The 18,313-nt window shown below is 52.7% G+C and overlaps 1 protein-coding gene across 1 annotated transcript; it reads right to left on the minus strand.

The window, feature by feature from the left end:
• Positions 1 to 295: 295 nt before the first annotated feature.
• AKR1B1 (aldo-keto reductase family 1 member B) lies at positions 296 to 16,922 on the minus strand. The gene is made up of 10 exons (XM_047842596.1): positions 16,765 to 16,922; positions 8,657 to 8,824; positions 7,836 to 7,952; positions 6,805 to 6,882; positions 6,380 to 6,502; positions 5,814 to 5,920; positions 5,420 to 5,501; positions 4,819 to 4,902; positions 2,839 to 2,921; positions 296 to 713 (listed from the first exon to the last, which is right to left on the minus strand). The coding sequence occupies exons 1-10, from the start codon at positions 16,828 to 16,830 to the stop codon at positions 671 to 673; spliced, it is 951 nt and encodes a 316-aa protein (XP_047698552.1). The 5' UTR covers positions 16,831 to 16,922; the 3' UTR covers positions 296 to 670.
• Positions 16,923 to 18,313: the final 1,391 nt, after the last annotated feature.

The following is an 18,313-nucleotide window of genomic DNA, read 5'->3' on the forward strand; positions in this document are numbered from 1 at the left end:
GTGGCCTGGCTCCACCCTGGGCCACTCAGACGGGTCTCCGGGGGTGAGGTCCAGACATCACTAGCATTAAGGGCTTCCCAGGGGACTCCAATGTGCACACAGAGGAGACCAACCAACCCTAAAGCTAATTGGGTGAAGTACTGGGGCCAGGGGCCCCCAACTAGAGGGTAAGACATCAGGGGCTCATTCCTGTTGCCCAGTTGAATGGCCTGCTTTATGGGTATAGATGGGACGAAGGCCGAGTGAGACACAAGACGGTGTATCGTTTCGATAAATCAAAATAAAACAAACAGCATCAAGTTCACAAAAGTACTTTTTATTTGAGGCAAGAAGTCCGGCTGAAAGGGTTACGCTTCCCGGCAGCCAACATCCGGTTGTTAGTAGCACTATTTCAACTCTGTAGATTCAACTTAGCCAGAAAAGGGTACTAAGGTCCTACTTTTCCCCAGCTGGAGAAGAAGGGCAAAGAGACCTGGAAGAGACTTCTATGGATAGTATCTATGGATACTACTCTCTGGACCCAACACCACGTGGGCCAAGCCCTCACTGGCCCGTCCCCAGGTCGTGGACCCACCACTGATGGGCACAGGCCACACTACGCTACATCCAGGAGAAGTGACACGGGGAACAAAGCAGCAGGCCACCTGGGGGAGGACAGGCACCGACGGCTTCAAAACTCATCGGTGAAGGGATAGTCCTTGTGGGAGGCACAGCTGTCAGGAGACAAAGAGGAACATGTTAGCTTTTCAAGGGAGAGACTCTGAGCGTAGCAAATCACAAAAAGAAACGGTGAGTGTCTCCTTGGGGTGAAAGCAGAGGCCTCAGAGACAACCGCCAGTTCCGAGACCGCAGATCACGGGTCTGGACCCGGGCGGAAGGCCCCCTCGACTCCTCTGCCACAGGCACGATGGACACCCTGCTCCCTGTGCAGCCGGCACCGTGCCTGAGGCCTGCGGGGCAGCAAGACACGATTCCTGCATCCCGGGAACTCAGTCTAACTGGCGGGACCAGACAGCATCCCGTTGTCTGGAACGGCAGGAGGGTGAGGAGAGGACCCGGGGGTCCGTATGTGTGACAGAGCGAGACGGCGCGGGCATCTCCAGAAGCTGCCCGCCAGCAGTGGGAGCCGAAGGGAGCCGAGGAAAGTAGTGGAGGATTTGACACAGGGAAGCACAGGGCAGGAAACAGGCCAGGCATCCACCTGGGAGCACAGAGCTGCAGGCATGTTTGAACAGATTCACTATCCCACCTGGTTGGGCCGACGGCCTGTGCTGGGAGCGTAATGGCACCACCGCTGGAGACACAGGCTGGGCACAGTGTGAAAGGCCCAGGGTGAACCCAGCTTGGGGCACACAACTCTTGCTCATTCAAAACTCCTCCACGTTCCATTTTTTTTGGCATCCCATCAAACCCGAGTAACATTAACCCTGCCATTAGCCATAGAAGCTCAGGACAGCATGAATTTCCAGAAAGGCACTGGATGTGTATGTCGAGTGAGAAAGCTTCCTAGGTGACCCAGGAATGTTGGAACCGGCCTCTCCCTCCCCACTCCGGCCCCAACCCATCCCCATTAAACATCAGTAGCCCCCGGAATAATCTGACAGCTCTCTCTGCGACGGCACCGGAGAGTGGAGGGAGCGTAACGGGACCAGTTGGAAAACCACTGTGGTCTGTCAGCCCCGAGAGCTTCAATACCCGTCGTGGGCTGTGGGAAGGGCCAAGGGAACTGACACAGAGTCCCTCCGAGGAGCACAGAGGTCACCCAGTCAATGAATCATTTCTCTCTCCCTCACCTACCCGACCCAAAAAAGGATTCTAATGCTTAAAGGTTAAGTGCCATTAACACAAACAGGGCCGTCGGAAAGGGCCTGGTGTGGGGCTGCCAGTGATAAAACTGTTGGTGGCCTATTTGGAATGCGAGGCCACAGGTGTGACAGCCACACGCTCACCAGGCACCATCCTGCATAAAGCACAGCGGAGATCTCGGCCCAGACGCAGACCCCAGACCCGGTGGACACCTGCAGGGGCGGGGGGGGGGGCGGGGGGGGGGGGGGCGGCTGCCACACCTGCGGTGCAAACCGAACTGCAGAGGCAGCAGAGGCTGGAGAGAGAAGGCTGGCACCCCACCCCACCCCAGGGAGAGTCCAGATCTCACTCAGAAGAGAATGTAACCATGAGGAGACGGAGGGGAAACAGGCAACAAAAACCATGAGAGAGGAAGCTCTGAGTCCCCGCTGTAAAACGGAAGCTTTTTTCTGGAAAGCAGAGAATGAATTTCAAACTTTAGTCATTGTACTGTAGGGAAAGTCACCTCCCTCAGCTTCCAAACTACCAATTGCCAGAAATACAAGGACCCAGCAAATGGGTAGCCGGAGGGGCCCTGGGTGCCTGCCAGTCAGGGCGTCGAGTGGTTTTCTCAGTCATGTGGCTCATCGGTGTCAGGGCCCCAAGCACCACGGTCTTCCTACGGAACCCCTTTTATTAAGTCGGTGTCAGACAGGGTCACACGCAAAGTCTGCCAGGAAGGGGGGTGGACAGGAGCCACATGGGATCACCTGGCTTCAGATGAGCCACTGAGAGTTGAAAATTAACGCTAAAATATGTGGTGGCTGCCTGCGGCGGAGGGGAGAACATATCTAGAACAGATCTCCGGGCATTTTCCCCGTGGCTATGTGCACCGCGGCTCCCACGGGACGAAATGCTTGCTGCTGCACGTGGATGAGAAGGCAAGGCAACGTACACAGGTCGGAACGGTTGTGCTAACAGGCCCTGGGCAGCACGGCCTGCAGGAGCTTCTCTCGTTCTGTAGCATCAGATCCCCTCCCGGGACCCACTCACCTCACTAAGGCACAGACTCTCCAGTTCCGGTTGTAGCTGAGTAAGGTGGTCATATCCACGCTGCTCAGTTCAAAGTCAAAGACCTAAAAAGAAATAATAATAAAAAAAAAAAAAGAGTCCAGTAAATTCTGCAAATGAAGGTCAAACACAGAGTACCCAAGTATCCGAACAGCCCTGTGCGGGGCCGCTGGCGGGATGCTGCCCTGAGTGGGGAAGGGCAGACAGGAAGACAGATCTCGGAGAGACTTGACCACAGGACTACGGAGAACGCACGTGGTCTGTCTGGATGCCACACACAACCGGGAAAACAGGAACCTCTAAGCAAAAGGGTGCTTTTCAGTCCATTTAGTTAATGTCAAAGGCACTGCTGAGCACTTCTGTGACAAGCACCAGTGGGGAAGGAAATGAAGGGTCACAAGTATCTCCGCCTCAGTTTCCAGTGAATCGAAGGGAAGAGGTAATCCCACAGCTCCAACACAAGGAATCATCAATCGCACACTCTGCGTGAGATGCTACATACAGCACTCGGGGGATCCAGAGGAACTAGGAATGAATTCCAGCCGGGGAGCCGAAGGATGTGGTCAAAGAAGATGGCATCTGAGATGGGCCGAGGCCGCCAAGTAACGTCCAAAGAGGACAAGAAAGGTCGTCAGGAGGGAACCACTCGCCTGAAGAGCACAGCCTGCCTGGGAAGACCTCGGCCCTCACGGTGCCGGCAGGCAGGCCCGAGGCAGCACCAGAAGAAACTGGGGTGGTGGGGGTGGGGGGTGAGGGGACGGCTGCACACGGGGACACGAGGGAGGCCCCTGGGTCAGATGACTGCAGAACGTGCAGGAAAGAAGCCTGCCGCACACTCTGAGATCACAACTGTGGGCAAATGTGCAAAGACTACAGAGCAAAAGGCAAGAATAAAATAACTGTGTTAGCACTACAAGATTAATCATTTAAAAATGTTTTTCCTACCACCTTTAAAACAAACGAAACAGGAAACCAAGGACCCATCTCTGGCAGGATAGGTTTCTCACAGCTGTCACGGTTGTACCACTTGAGCTCGAACAGGTAAAACGTGTGGCCCTAACAAGACGACTGTCTCCCCTACTGCGCAGTAAGGGCCCCCCACCCCCACCCCCGCCCCCGAGGCCTCTCTGGGTCTCCCAGGGGACCGGAGGGTGGCACATGCCCTCACAACCCACGGCCGCACAGCACACAAAATGAGCAGCCTGCTGTGGCAACGGCTGCTGGGAACCAGAGGGGTCAGAGCGGTCCTGGCAGAGCGGCTTTGCTCAGGGGGAGCAGAGGCTCACGGGTATCAGGCCCCCCCCCCCGGAGCGGCTCTTCCCCCCCCGCAGGGACCCCTGCCCCTGGGTGCAAGCGGCAATCTAACCTGCCCTGGCAGGGGCTCTGAGGGCCCACATGAACACCTCCCTGTGCCCTGAGCCCTGTGCTCTGCCTGTTGCCGGAAGGGGTCCTGGCACGGGTGGTGGGTGGGCTCACGGCCTACAGGGTGTCCGCAGTCCAGACTCACCAGCGCTCCCGGAGCGCTCACTCAGGTACCACGCACCACGAGAAGCCCTCTGATGCATCTTATTTAATCTTCGTGACAATTCTCAAAAGAGGTATCACTTTACAGACGAGGAAACGGAGGCAAGGTACCGGAGCCCCAATTCAAGCCCAGGCGGTGTCGCTCAAGGGCCACATTTCTCAGGACAAATGCGGAGTCACCGAGGAGCCTCAGCAAAGGTGGGTGCATGTACAGAGGGCATCACTGAGGCACGAGGCCCACCCCGGCATGGCGCCTCCACCCAAGAGAAGCCACAGTCCTGAGTGCACGGTCTGCTCACTGCAGCCGAGGCTGGCTTCCTGACTGAGAGGTGACAGGAGGGTGGGTGGGGGTCTCACACGTGACAGTCGAGGCACGGGAAGAGAGACCCTGTCCCCTTCTCCACTGAACAAAACCTGGCCGACCAGCCAGGATCTTACCTGGAAGTTCTCGGCAATGCGTTCGGGTGTCACAGACTTGGGGATCACGACCAGATTCCTCTGTATGGGGAACCGGATCAGAACCTGGGGACAGATGCGCCAAGCGAGATGTGTACACCAATCACCCACACGGTTATGTCACTTAGTCTTGCACATCCATTCCCCACGAGGGAATTCCAGAACTCCACACGTGAGAAAAGAGAGGCCCAGAGGGGTCAGGGTCACCCCCAGCCACGCCACGCGCTTCCGTGTCTCCCGTGTACTGGTCACAAGGAGGAAGCCGTGGCGCCACACGGGAGACAGAGAACATCTCCCGGGCAGCTGGTCACAAGTGCTCTTCCCTGAGCACAGAGACGAGCTTCCCACCTACATCAGCAAATGCGGACCCTCGGGGTGGCCTGGAGAGGTCACTGTCCCCATCACACAGCTGTCTTCTAACTTCCAGTTGGTGCCCTTTCCACCACCCACTCCAGGACCCCAAGCTGCACTTCCAGGGAGGGCTCGGCTGGGCTTGGTCGCCTCCCCCCTGCCCGGTTAAAGGGGACCACTACATATGCGGGGGGTTCTGGAAACGGCCACGGGCGCCTGGAGATGACAGTACCTGGGCTGTGGTTTTATTGTGCTTGGCTGCGATCGCTTTGATCCTGGGATCCTCTAACAGGGAAGGGTCCTCGGGCTTGGCCCTGGAGACAAGATGGCCCGTGTGAGCAACCATTATCGCCACTGCTTAAGGTAGCCGGCAACCCTATCTCCCATCGACCTTAGAAGGCAGTCCGTCAGTCTCCTCCTGATTTGAATCGCGGGTACAAACTCCCAACCCTCTGGAAAAAGAGCAGCCACCTTGCTACTAGAAGCTACTGGAACCCCAACAAGATGCTCCTGGGCAGGTCTGCAAATCAATGCCAGAAGCATGTTCCCTGATGCTGACTTTTTCTTTTTCACCACTTCTAACCTTCACCAGAGGACAAGAGAACACGATCTGGTGGAAACCTCACCAGGGCCTGTCGGGAGAGCCGAGGGGACTGTAGGCAGTCACCACAATGCCTTTGGACTGGCAGTACTGGATTAGCTTCTCCTGAGTGAGGTACGGGTGGCATTCGATCTGCAAATGCAAACAGGGGGCTGATGGTGACGCGTGGGCACAGGTGCGGGGACAGAAAGTATGCCTCTTCCCCAGACAGAAAATTATGTATGACCGATGTCTTATCTCCCAGATAAGTTGTGACAACTGTTTACATCTCCCAGCTAGTGTCCTCAACCCGAAGAACAATAATCTTGTTACTGATGTACCCTGCTCATGGGCCCTAAGGGTTCGTTCTGGCTTTGGCCACTTATCAATTGTGACGTGTCTAAGGATCTCAGTGTCTGCACACTGACAATCTGGGAGACCCTGAGTCATCACAAGCCGGGCTCAAACTCTGTCTCTCCTGCAAGTTCGACTCCCAGATGCCTCATCGTCATTCTCAATCGCAAATCAGGACCCACCTCCTGCCTGGGTGACACGGGTTCGGATAGTAACCCAACAGTCTCCCATGCACAGCCTTCCCTGCTGGAGGTTTACCTGGTTAACGGCCGGCTTGTATTTCAAGCCGGGCTTGTTTAAGATCTTCTCGACTTGGAGATGGTTGAAGTTGGAGACTCCAATAGCTTTCACCAGCCCGGCATCCACCAGCTCTTCCATGGCCTAACGACAAAACAGGGTCTCTGCTTGCTGCTGACACGTGCCCAAGAGGACAAGGACGAGAAAAGCACCCTTGGCACCAGTCAGGTTAACAGGTCCTGCCCTTACTAACAGGTGCCAGTGAGTCAGACCTCTGAGAAGCCAAGAGATGCCAAGACAAAACCAGGCTGGCTGCAGTAAGACTGGAAGAGTAACAACGGTGACAGGGTGACAAAATGCAGTGGAAGACAAGGCAGAGCAGACCACTCACAAGGAGAAGGGGAAACCAGCCAGGAGGAAGAAAACCAAATCAGGGGCCGCCTCACCTCCCACGTGTCCACAAAATTGGTGTCACTGGGGATCACTTTGCCTTCCCCATCCAGTGGGAAATACTCCTTCTCGGGCTGTTGATATGATAACAATCAATCAGGGACGGCTCTTCACAGTCCTGCATCTTTGGAAGCAAAGTTCTAAAAAAACCTCACTCTTAACTACCATAGCTGTTTTTAGAAGACGATCGAGGGCAAATCCACGAGCCAGTGTGAAAGAGAGACAGGCGGACAACTCCCGAGGCCCCCCGACACTTGTTCTTTCAAATGGGTGGCAGCTGTTAGATGGAAACGGTTCCTGGACGGTGAGGTGAGCCCTGCCAGGGGCCGGGCTGGGGACGGGGGAAGGACTCGGGGTCGGGGGCATGGGGCCCGTGTCACCCTGCTGAGTCTCAGCGGCTTATCACGAAAAACAAAGGGTGGGAAGTCAGGCCCGGTACACATGGCGCAATTCAAACAGGGCCACAGGGTCAAACCCATCACGCACCTTCAGTCTGGCTGACAAAGCGGAAACCCGACCCTGTGGCTACAGTGAAGGCAGAGGGTGTAATAACTCGAATTTATTTTGGGCGGAGACTCGGGCTGCCAAGAAGTATCTATCAGGCTTCCACAGCACGGGGCCTGTGTGCAGCGCGCAGGACTAGACACACACACACACACACACACACACACACACACACACACAGGCAGAGGGGGCAGCCAATGAGGTCTTTGGGCCACGTGCAGAACACCACTGGAGCCATGCTGGAGGTCACCGTTTTAGACCGTACCGCCAGCAAGTGACAAAGCACAGGGCTCCTCAAATTTTGTAACGTGCAAACGAGCTGCCCGTGGTTCCCGCGCAGCAGGCCCGGGGGGGGGGGGGGGCCCGAGGCTGATCCCCAACAAGCTCCCAGGTGGCAGCACTGGCCGCTGCTCGAGGTGCGGAGCCCGGGCCGGCGACACACAGAGTGGGTCCCCACCTGCGCCTTAACGCACCACGGGCTACGTGAGCGACAGGGGCCCGGCCGGAGCCCTGAGCCGCCTACCTTGAAGCCCGTCGGCCAGTGGATAAGGTAGAGGTCCAGGTAGTCCAGCTTGAGGTCGCTGAGCGTCTTCTGGCAGGCCCCCTTGACCATGCTCTTCTCATGGTACGTGCACCACAGCTGAAGCCAGGGAGAGAGCACGTCTTACGCCGCGCACAGGAGGCTGCTTCCCGGCCAGGAGCCCACCCCACCCCTTTCACTGTGATGCTCCAACGGGTGGTGAGGGGGTTTCCACCGCCCACCGTGGGTCCTAACTTCCCAAAGGAAGGGAGGAGAAGCAGGTCAGGGAAACCTCTCAGAGGGACCCAACCGAAGGCAGAGTATAGAACGGACAGTTCGTAAGGCCCGGGCCCCAAATGGGAGCTCTCCAGGCCATCTTCCTAATAGGCTGGTCTCTGTGGAGTCTGTCTCACCGGCCCAGCCTGTGTCCCTTTGGGCACCAACAGCCTCCGGGTCAAAGACAGTGGCCAGCAGTGGAGATCCGGTCTCCAGATGGAAACCAAGTTCTGTCCTCAAGGGTAACTCTCTGGGAAGGCAGCACCAACCCACAACCTAAGCTTCACCAACAAGGGACTCCACCCAATGGGTCTACGCTGAACGACCCTTCAATGGACCATGGATAGGTGAGCTTTGGAGCCCTTGTGGCCTGCAGTCAACACACTGCCCCAGAAGAGCGGCCTCTTGAGTAATAACTACAGCATATTAAGTGGCCCTGGAGTGTGGCCTTGGCTCCCAAGCTGACACTGCCATTGGACCAATATCCCTCCCCGCCACGCCATCACCCACCCCCCCCCCCGCCCCGGGGCTCCCCTGCAGAGTGGTACCTTGCTGACGATGAAGAGGTCCTCGCGCTTCACCACCTGCTCCTTGAGTTTCTCCTGGATGGCCAAACCCACCTCATTCTCGTTCTGGTACACATGAGCGCAGTCGATGTGGCGGTACCCAAGGTCAATCGCAATCTTCACAGCCTCTGTCACTTTGCCCGGAGGGGACTGGAGGGAAAAGGAAAGGAAGGCATGGAGTCAAAATAAAAAACCAAAGCAAAACACGGCGTCTGCATACAACCCAGGAAGAAGGGCCGTATGGACCTCCTGCTCGCTGAGGAAGCTCCTGCCCCTTAAGGATGGGCACTGAAAGGTGGCCTTTGTCCCAAGCAGCTTCCCAAGCCGTCTGCTCGTGGAGAGGGGGTGGGGAACCAAAGTGAAATGCCACACGGCTTCACTTTCGGCGACGCTGACAACCACTTAACGGCAGCACAGACCACGTTAAAATGATGTGCCAAAGCGGTCTCGCTCGCGTCTTTCCGTCTGTTGACTGACAAACCACTGTATGAAAACCCCCCAGCTGAAATCTAACAGGTTCCCAAGACGATAAGGGACACCATTTCCTCCGAACAGCTCAGAAGATTTTAATAACTGCTGTCAATATTTACCCAATTCCCTTTCGGTTTCCGAGCTGGCGCTAAACGCCGATGCTTTCCTTTCTCCTTTTGGGTGCGACATTCTCACAATCACTTGCTTTTAAGCAGTTCTGGGAGATTATCATAAAGTCCAGAACGTCACTGATGCAGATTCCACGGTGGGGGCTGCATCTGTCACCGCGTAAGAATCTGCCGTAAGAGGCAGAGGTGGGGGACGGTCCCTCCGAGATACCAGCTGATGGAAAGGAGTGGGAAGAAGAGGGGAAACGGGGTCTGTGGAGGTCACACATAATTTGTGGGCGGGGCTGCAAAGACACCGAACGGCTGTCCGTGCCCGAGCCATCTGACCGTCTCCGTCACCAGGACGGGAAACGGGCTGGCTGTCGAGGAGGAAGAGGGGCCTCTGGAGCCTTTGAGCTCCACCAGCACCCAGACTGACTGCGCGGACACTTTTTCCATCCCCTCACTGATCCTACTCAGACCAGAGAGGTGAAAAATAAACACATGTGCAACAGACTGTGGAACGAATACAGTACATTCCTCCAGAGAGCTGGGGGAGAAGAGAATGAAAAGGAAAACTCCCCAGGGCCACAAGCAGCTGCAGACATTTGCTGTTTTGACAGCAGCTGCTGTGAACAGGAGGGGGGGTGGGGAGGGGGGTCAGAATATGGGCCAGTGGGAACAAATATATGGCCAGAGCCTGTTGGCACACTCAGCTTGCTCACCCCCAAGGAGGCAGCGGGGGGCGGGCTGCCAAACTCAGGTGTAAGACAGGAGGCATCTTCAGATGGCCTGACAATATCCTCTTTCCCTGGAGGACCAAAGAAGCTGCAAGTGCAGCCTTCCCCACCATTCGAGATTCAAGGCACGGGGCAGAGAGAAGCCCAGCCCCGAACAGGCCACACGCTGCATCTGCCATGACAGCCAGGGCCGTGACCAGGCATGACCCAAGCCAGGCCTGCGAGACTCGGTCTCTGGAACTACCAAGACGAGCTGTCATTCTGCTGGGGTCACTGCGCTGGAAGACTGGGAGCCGGGCGCTGCTTGAAGAGAGCAGGCAGGAGAGAGAGACTGCTCCTAGTGACATCATGCACAGCCTCGAATTTGGTGCACCTGAGGGCACCCTGTAGGTCCATGAATCCCCACCTCAAACACACTTTTTTTCCCTGTTTCGGATGAAGTTGGTTATTCAATTCCCTGCAACCAAAAGAATGCAGACTAGGATAATCAAGGGTGCTGAACGACTGGTACAAAAGTACTGAGAAAAAGTTCACCTTATGTTTTCATAGAGAAGCCAAAGACAGAAATGACCAACAGATCATAAAGAGGCTGCCACTCCCTGACCCTTCCCTGGAAGGGGGCTGACTGGCTAGGGACACGTGTGCTGGGAAGAGGGCCACGCTGCTTTCAAAGGGTAAGCAAAAACAGAGGGAAGAACTGTTCGGCCTTTTGTAAGATAAATTTGTAGGAGTGTGGCAATTTGTTGCAAGCCTCCTGAGCAGCTGTGGACCAGCCTCCCCTTTTGGGGGACAGCTTCGCAGCGATGGGGAAGGCTGTATGGGGCCACGTGCTCTGCCGTGGGGGCACTGATGGCTGTCCTCCGGGCTGACCCTGGAACAGGCATCCTGGTTACCACCAGGCTGAGGCCAGGACAGATCACGTCACTGAAGGAAACCTGACCAGTGGGGCATCTAGCCAAACTGGCTCTAACTGAAAAGGGCAGCTCCCATTCGCTATGAACCACTTTTTACCAGTTTTAAGTACATGAATACGCTGAATCTTTATCACAACCCTGGCACACATTGTTATCTCTACAGATAAGGGAAGTGAGGCACAGAGAGGCCACGCCACTGGCTCATGATCCTGCAGTCAGTCAGTAAGGGGACATCAGGACTCAAAGCCTGGAAGAAGGACCTTAGAGCCATGCTCTGCCAGCAGCTCTGTGCTCCGGTGTGGACCCGAAGAGGCACAGAGACTCTGGTCGGTGACAGTACAAGTCTCCTGGGCTGGGAAAAGTCATCCTCTGCAGTGAAAATGCACCAGAGTCCACAAACCACATTCAATATTAACCATCTCAGTATAACCCTTCCCAGAAAGAGATTAAATGAACTTCTCTTATCACTAATGAATCAGCCAATTTAAGATCTAGTGAAAAATCACACAATAAACTTGGGAATGCTAAGACACGATGACGCCATCTCTCCATGTCACGTCCACATTTAAAAATGCAAACAGAAGGGAGTGGCCCCAACTGAAAACTTGGAAAAGAAAATAAGTCATAAAGTATATTTCTATACGCCGAACAGCAAATCTGCAGACAACCAGTACAGGAAACACTCCAGTGACATATGACCAAGTTGTACAAATCCTAGACTAAATTATGTTTTAACACAATTCTGCCCCTATTCTGCCCTGTGACTTGGGCAAATCTGTCCATGCCCCAACCTCTCGGACCTTCCAGCTCCAGAGCGCTAGCTCAGGCAGCAACCTGACAACGGTCTGGGCTGTGGGCACCAACTGACGGCAGTGAGAATTCTCTACCCCTCGGGTCCCCATCATCTCCACAAGACAGGCCTCCCCATGTCCTCCCTTTGTAACACCTGCAGCGGGCTAACACCAGCTCAGACCATCACTATCAGTCCCCCCACCTTTACACACACACACTTGTCAAACCCAATCATCTTCCCTTTGCTTGTAGCTCTTGCTACAAGACAGTAAGACAGTTACTCTCCCTTTATTCCCTCAAGGCTCCAACCAGAAAAGTTATAAAAGAATGTGGATAGTAAAAACAGAAGGCATCTCAGAGACTGAATCCCTTACAGTATGAACCGTGGGGATTTCTGGGAAGAGAAGACTGTTCATTTTCTGATGTACTTTTAAAAAGTTTCCTCTAATTAGCAGGTATTACTTTTGCAATGAAAGGGAGCAGGTCCGGAACAAAGGAAACTACTTTGTCGGGGGGGGGGGGGGGGGGACACTTGGGCGAGATGTAGGAGAACAGGGTGCCAATGGTAATCCTGGAATAAGGAAGAGGAAACCGTAACTTTCGATGTGAACTTAGATTTAATAAAGAAACAGGGCCATCAACCGCAAAAGCCTGGAAAAATACCCTATCACAGAAAAGCTGTCCCCCAAAAGCATTGTTTAACTTCTTCCGATTAAACCAGCTTTTCCTTAGAGAAATTCCATCTGCATCTAAGAGAAACTTACCATTTTTTATTCGTTTCGTTTACATACTAGTGGTCTTACAATACAGTGTTCTATTGGAAGTGTAAGGGTTCATCGTGTAAGTAAGTCATTTCAACCAGATGCAAGTTACACAGGCATTTGTGACTTTTCAAAATGTCTTCCAAATTCCGGGGGTGCCTGGGTGGCTCAGTTGGGTAAGCATCTGACTCTAAATTTCGGCTCGGGTCCCTATCTCTCTGCCCCCGCCCCCCCAGCCTGTGTGTGCACGTACACACACTCTCTCAAAATAAACTTAAAAAAACATATTTCAGGTTCCAATTAATTCACTTAGAATTTTCTGGAACAGGAGTTGGCCAACTTTTTCTGTAAGACGCCAGACAGAAAATATTTTAGGCTCTGTGGGCCAAACAGTCTGTTGCAACTGCTCTTACTCTGCTGCTCCAGCACATAAGCAGTCATAAATAATACAGAGAGGAATGAGAGGCATTCTAATAAAACTTTATTTACAAAAACAGGCTTGTGGGTTATAGATTACCAACCCCTTTCTCTACCAGAAGCAGCATACGAAGAAATGGGGATCGGGCAACAGGCCCAGGCTTGATTTTTCCTAATTCCTATTCACAAACAAAATTTCTGGCATCCAGTTCAGCATCGTGATAACAAAAGTTAGGTATTCTGACACCGAACACGGGTATTTTGGTGACTAAAAGGGTTTAACCAATTGACAATACAGTCTCCATCAACTTCGGGTCAATCTGAGCAAGCTGGGCCTGCTCAGGCTCTGACGACACAAAATGCTCCCAAGCTGCACAGGTGGGAGACTGGCGACCTGCAAGTTTTGGATACACAGGGTTTAAAACCTGCAGCGCGTCAGACTCCCGCAGACCGAGCACGGGGGAGAATCCACAGAATTAACTACAACATGCTACACTTCACGTCCAACCCACGGTCAGCAGAAAATGTGCTTTTCGATGCCTGGTGCAGGCTCATGCTCAGTACGTCCACGTTCGTTTTAGCGGTGTCACGGTGTAAACTGCACTTTCAAATGATAAAGAGTTGACCATACTTTTCAGTCGCCTTATCACACGAAAACAGTCAATCTGGCTACCATTCTGCATCGAAGCTCGTAATCGGTCTGGGCAACAAACACAAACCAATAAAACCGAAATTAACTTCCTCCCACTCAATCTCTGAATTCAAAGACACTGATACCTCCACTGGACTGAGATGGGGACAGACCAGGACTGGCCTTGCTGGGGGAAGACTTATTTAAGGATCTCTGATCATGAAGCTTGTCAGGTTGAGGCCTACAGGGAGATGAGGTAGGTGAACAGTAAAACCAAGCTACTGTTTTAGCTGCAATGCCAGCCGGCTACCCTCTCTCCCAACCCCGGCGGGATCCTGGGGCCAGTACACGCTTGCCCCACTTTGGGAACGTGACAGGAAGTCCTTCTCGGCCATTTTCTTCTACCTCATGTGTTTGGTTTTTTTTTTTTTAATTTTTTTTTAATGTTTATTTCTGAGACAGGGAGAGACAGAGCATGAGTGGGGGAGGGGCAGAGAAACAGGGAGACTCAGAATCTGAAGCAGGCTCCAGGCTCTGAGCTGTCGGCACAGAGCCCGACGCGGGGCTCGAACTCACAAACCGCTGGAGAAAATGACCTGAGCCGAAGGCGGTCGCTCAACCGACTGAGCCACCCAGGCGCCCCTACCTCATGTGTTCTTAAAGGGGGTGATATCATCCCCGAAGTGGCAAAAACTGGTTCACTAGGGGCAAAAAAACCCCATCTTAGCTTACACGATGGCTTGCTGTCCTCTGAAAGGCCACAGGACGCCAACAGATGTACAGTCTATCTGTGATGTTAAAATTTTACATGGGGGGCAATTACAGGAAAATGTCTCAAAGGTTCCTAGGTAGGGCAGGGGTGGTGATAATGGAAAAGAGGTTGAGAAACACAGTTTTACCTCCCCTCCTAGCTTTGGAGTATGTGGGTGCATTATAATGACCAAACTACCAACAATTTTTCAGTTAAGTCAAAACATTTACCAGCAACAGGACATCGACAAGCATCAGAAGTAATCTATGTTTGAACGAACTCCTGGCAATACAACGTGGGTGGGTTTACTTACTACCCTATGGGAAGGCAAGCTTGCCGGAGAGAAATGCTCGCTGAGCCACGAAGGGTCTGAGGCAGAGATGCTCTCCCCTCTGTCTGAAAGCCTCACCTCCTGACAACCTTTGATGCAAAAGCAGATTGGAGACGACCAGAGCCCTGCGAAGGGTCTGGATGGGGCACAGCTATCATAGGAAAGATCCAGGACAAGGAGCTGTGCCCAATTGAAGAGTGACCCCCCCCCCCAGTTCCTACAAAGATAAGCAAACGATATTTAGGTCACCCTACCTTTCGTCCAGCATCTGTGAAGAAATATGTACACACATATGGGGGAAAAGGGAATAATCCACTACCTATATAACTTTTATACTTAAAAAAAAAATAAATAAATAAAAATGCATTCCAAACCCATACCTAACACTATTTATTTCAGTTACTTCCTCCATTACAGCTCAACACAATTCTGTACAGACCTCGTCTCCTTACCTCCCCCACCATCCAAAGTTTTCCTACTTCTTTGTATTAATTCAACATGTACTTACGTATCTTTTGGATACCTACGATTTACCAGGCATTGTGAGAAGTGCTAGAAATGCTTGTGAACAAGGCAAATGCTACCCTCGCCCTCCAAGAACTTAGTTTGCCAGGACGAATGACCTAAGTGTAGATTTCATAATGTTATTTTTAAAGAAACACACAGCCTTTCAGGGCACTAAGTGCTCCGGTGCCATGATTTAAAACCCTCTGTTAACCTCTTTTAGTCCCTATTTACCCCAGAGCAGTAATTTTCAAACGACAGGTCAAGGTCGGGAACAGAACCTCTGAAAACACAAAATAGAATAAAAATCTTGGGATTCATCCCACCTGTAACGTAAAGCATCGTGTCCTAAATCTTTAGTCCTACGTATATGTGTGCATATACGTGTGCACGCTGCTTGCAACATTATACACGCTGTAATTCATTGTTGCCGAGAAAGTGTCTTTTCACCTCCGTTCCAAGAGAATAACCTTCCACAGATGAAAATGAACCTGGTGTCATGGTCCTGATTTAATTCCACCCTAAGAGCCACCACTGGACTTCTTGAAGGAAACACAAATTACATATACACTGATTACTTTCGCCAAGAAACACTTTCTGTGTGAAGCAACTCTATGCCCCTTTTCTGATTTACCTTATAATTTGCTAATTTGCAGCTGCAGGCCGTAGGGGAGAGGTAAACACCACCCTCTGTTCTATATCCAACCATTTCAGGGTGCACTCAATCCTTTCTCCCCCGTGTTCTTGTCAGTGTGTAAACACGCAGTGTCCAGGCCCATATTCAAAGTTCCTGGGAAAACCTGGGTCACAGCTGTAAACGTGATATACAATACCCCAAGGCTAACTTACAAGCGGCTTAAAAATACTGGGTTTTGTTCCAGCGCCCATAATACTAATCTTCTGTGCCCCCTAATTTTCAGATAATCGGGCTAGCCTTTTTATTCCTAGCCATTTCTTAGGGACGTTGTGGAAAGATTTCAGCGGTGGGAAGGTTTCCGGAGACAATTTTAATACTGAGGCCAGCTAACAGTTTTTTCTCTGGGCGGTAACCACCCTTGCCCAGATTCTCTTCGAAGGTCCACCTCGCATACCACACCCCCGAGAAGAAGCAAGCCCGGCTACAGGGGATCAGCGTCGTGTGTTTGGGGACACGGAGATAGACGGATCCTGGGCAAACTCGTGGCAGCTAATTTAATTACCTGCAGTCTCCGAGCTTACTTTGAGTGCTTATTCCTGGGAGAGCGAAAACGGAAACAATTAAGGACAAACTAGTAGAGAGACAAAGGCGCAGATGCACAGGTGGGGTGCCGACGGGAACGCCAAGCTCGGCCCCATATCCCTGGCTCCCCCCGACTCCCACCGCCCGAGCAGAGCGGCAGGGCAACAGAAGACCCCCTCGGTGATTTTCCAGCTGGGCGAGGATTCCAAGTGCGGCCTGGGAAATCCCACCCACTAAGCGTCCACAGGAGCGCCCCCCCCCCCCCGCCCCCGCAAGCTCCCGGGACCGCAGGCCAGCGCCCCGTACCCTTGTCCCCGCGGGGCCCGCCCCGTCCCGCCCGGGCCGCGCAAGCCGAAGTATGGCTCCTCGGAGACCAGGCGTCCGCGGCAGTGGCCGCTCAGGGTCACTGCAGGTCCCGGCCGCCCCCAGGCCGCGCCCCCCAGGGCACCTACCTTCCAGGTGCCCAGCCCTACGATGGGCATCTTGGCGCCATTGTAGAGCACGAGGTGGCTGGCCATGACCGCTGCGCTCCGCAAACCCCCAACAAACGACCACGCCACGCGGGCCTTGGCGCAGACCTTTAAATAGCCGGTAGCGTCTGCAGAAAGGGCGGGTACGATTGGCGCGCCGCTCCGCAAAGGCGGCTTCTGATTGGCCGGCCTGCGCCGAGGTTGGAGGCGCCGCAGTCAGCACAGATGCTACTCGAGGAAGCTTCTTCCGCTAGGTCCTAGCGTGACCGGATTCCTTCCGCTCCGCTCGCTCGCCCACGCCCCACGCAGCGGTAGAGATCTCACCAAACTCTGGGGCACGTGGAAACGGGAATGCTTAAGCGAAAATATAAATAAAGTAGGCTGGGAAGGGGGTCGGGTTTCATTTTTTTTTTTTAAGAGCCCAGAAGGATACAGTTGTCTATTGTCCAAGCCTCATCATGCTCTTTGAGAATTGGACAAATGTCCTATCCTTAATCTGTACGAATCGTACTGGCTACACGTATAGTTTAGCGCTCTTTGCTTTTAGAAAGGTGCGTATCTGAGAAATGGCTTGCAATCTTGAGGCAGAACACCTTCTGGAGATTTGAGCTTACACAGCCTGTTTGTAGCTGCCTAGGGCTATCTTGACAGCCAACCTTAGGTACGTGTTTTGTCTGTACCACTGAGTGAAGTTGAACAAGCCTTCCAACCAAACCCAGCATCTCTTGAGGTTAGGAATCCCTGATGAGCTTGATCCAGGATACGTGGAAGACATTCGGTCATCACAAAATAAGACTCTTACCAAAACAGCAAGTTTCAATAGGGTAATTTGGCAGAACTCTCTAGAAGAAGAGTGAGTAGACAGAAACTCACAAAAGTTAATTTTAATATGGTAGCTTCAAGTGTTTCACATTAGGAGCTGCTAAATAATAAGTTGATTAGCCTTAATTGACAAGTAAGAAGACATCATTTTCCAAGACAACAAAAGGAAAGTTGCTGGATGATTGGTTTCTTTTCAACAACCTCTCTCCACCATTCTCTATCCTACCCCAAACCTGCTCTTTCTGCTCCATCACCCTCCAATCTTTCCTAATTATGCAAGATTGAGAACTACATCTGCCAGGCAATGACTCAGGAACCAGGCCTCACTAAACCCCATTCTGGTGATTTTCCGCTTAGCGACTTCTGAGAAGTGCCCCCTAGGAAAAATTTATACACAACAGACTAGCCCAGATACTTTTCCATTTGACTTTTATAAAACAAACACACACACACACACACACACACACACACAAAACAAAAAAAACAACTTGTTAGTTGGCAAATCCTGCTTGCTGCTATTTGCCCCCAAATGATGGCATTTTAATTAAACCCTGAAGCTGGGAACTTGGTTTGTGGTAAAACAGCAGTAGACTGACACTCTTCATTCATAAGATTTCTGTTGACATAGAGATTACTTCCGAGAGTTGCCGTCCAAAAGGTAGTCCCTTGGGAAACTGATAGCCCTTAAATAACCAGGTTGGTATAACAC

The sequence above is a fragment of the Prionailurus viverrinus genome, chromosome A2 (assembly GCF_022837055.1).
Source record: "Prionailurus viverrinus isolate Anna chromosome A2, UM_Priviv_1.0, whole genome shotgun sequence".
In the NCBI taxonomy this organism is placed as follows: Eukaryota; Metazoa; Chordata; class Mammalia; order Carnivora; family Felidae; genus Prionailurus; species Prionailurus viverrinus.

What these genes read in the sequence shown, in the direction of transcription:
- AKR1B1 (XM_047842596.1), bottom strand. Translation starts at nt 16,830, where the DNA reads ATGGCCAGCCACCTCGTGCTCTACAATGGCGCCAAGATGCCCATCGTA. An exon ending in GGCTCTCCCGACAGGCCCTG is followed by an intron (nt 5,502 to 5,813) that starts GTGAGGTTTCCA and finishes TCTTGTCTCCAG; the next exon opens with GGCCAAGCCCGAGGACCCTT. An exon ending in ACAATAAAACCACAGCCCAG is followed by an intron (nt 4,903 to 5,419) that starts GTACTGTCATCT and finishes ATCTGTCCCCAG; the next exon opens with GTTCTGATCCGGTTCCCCAT.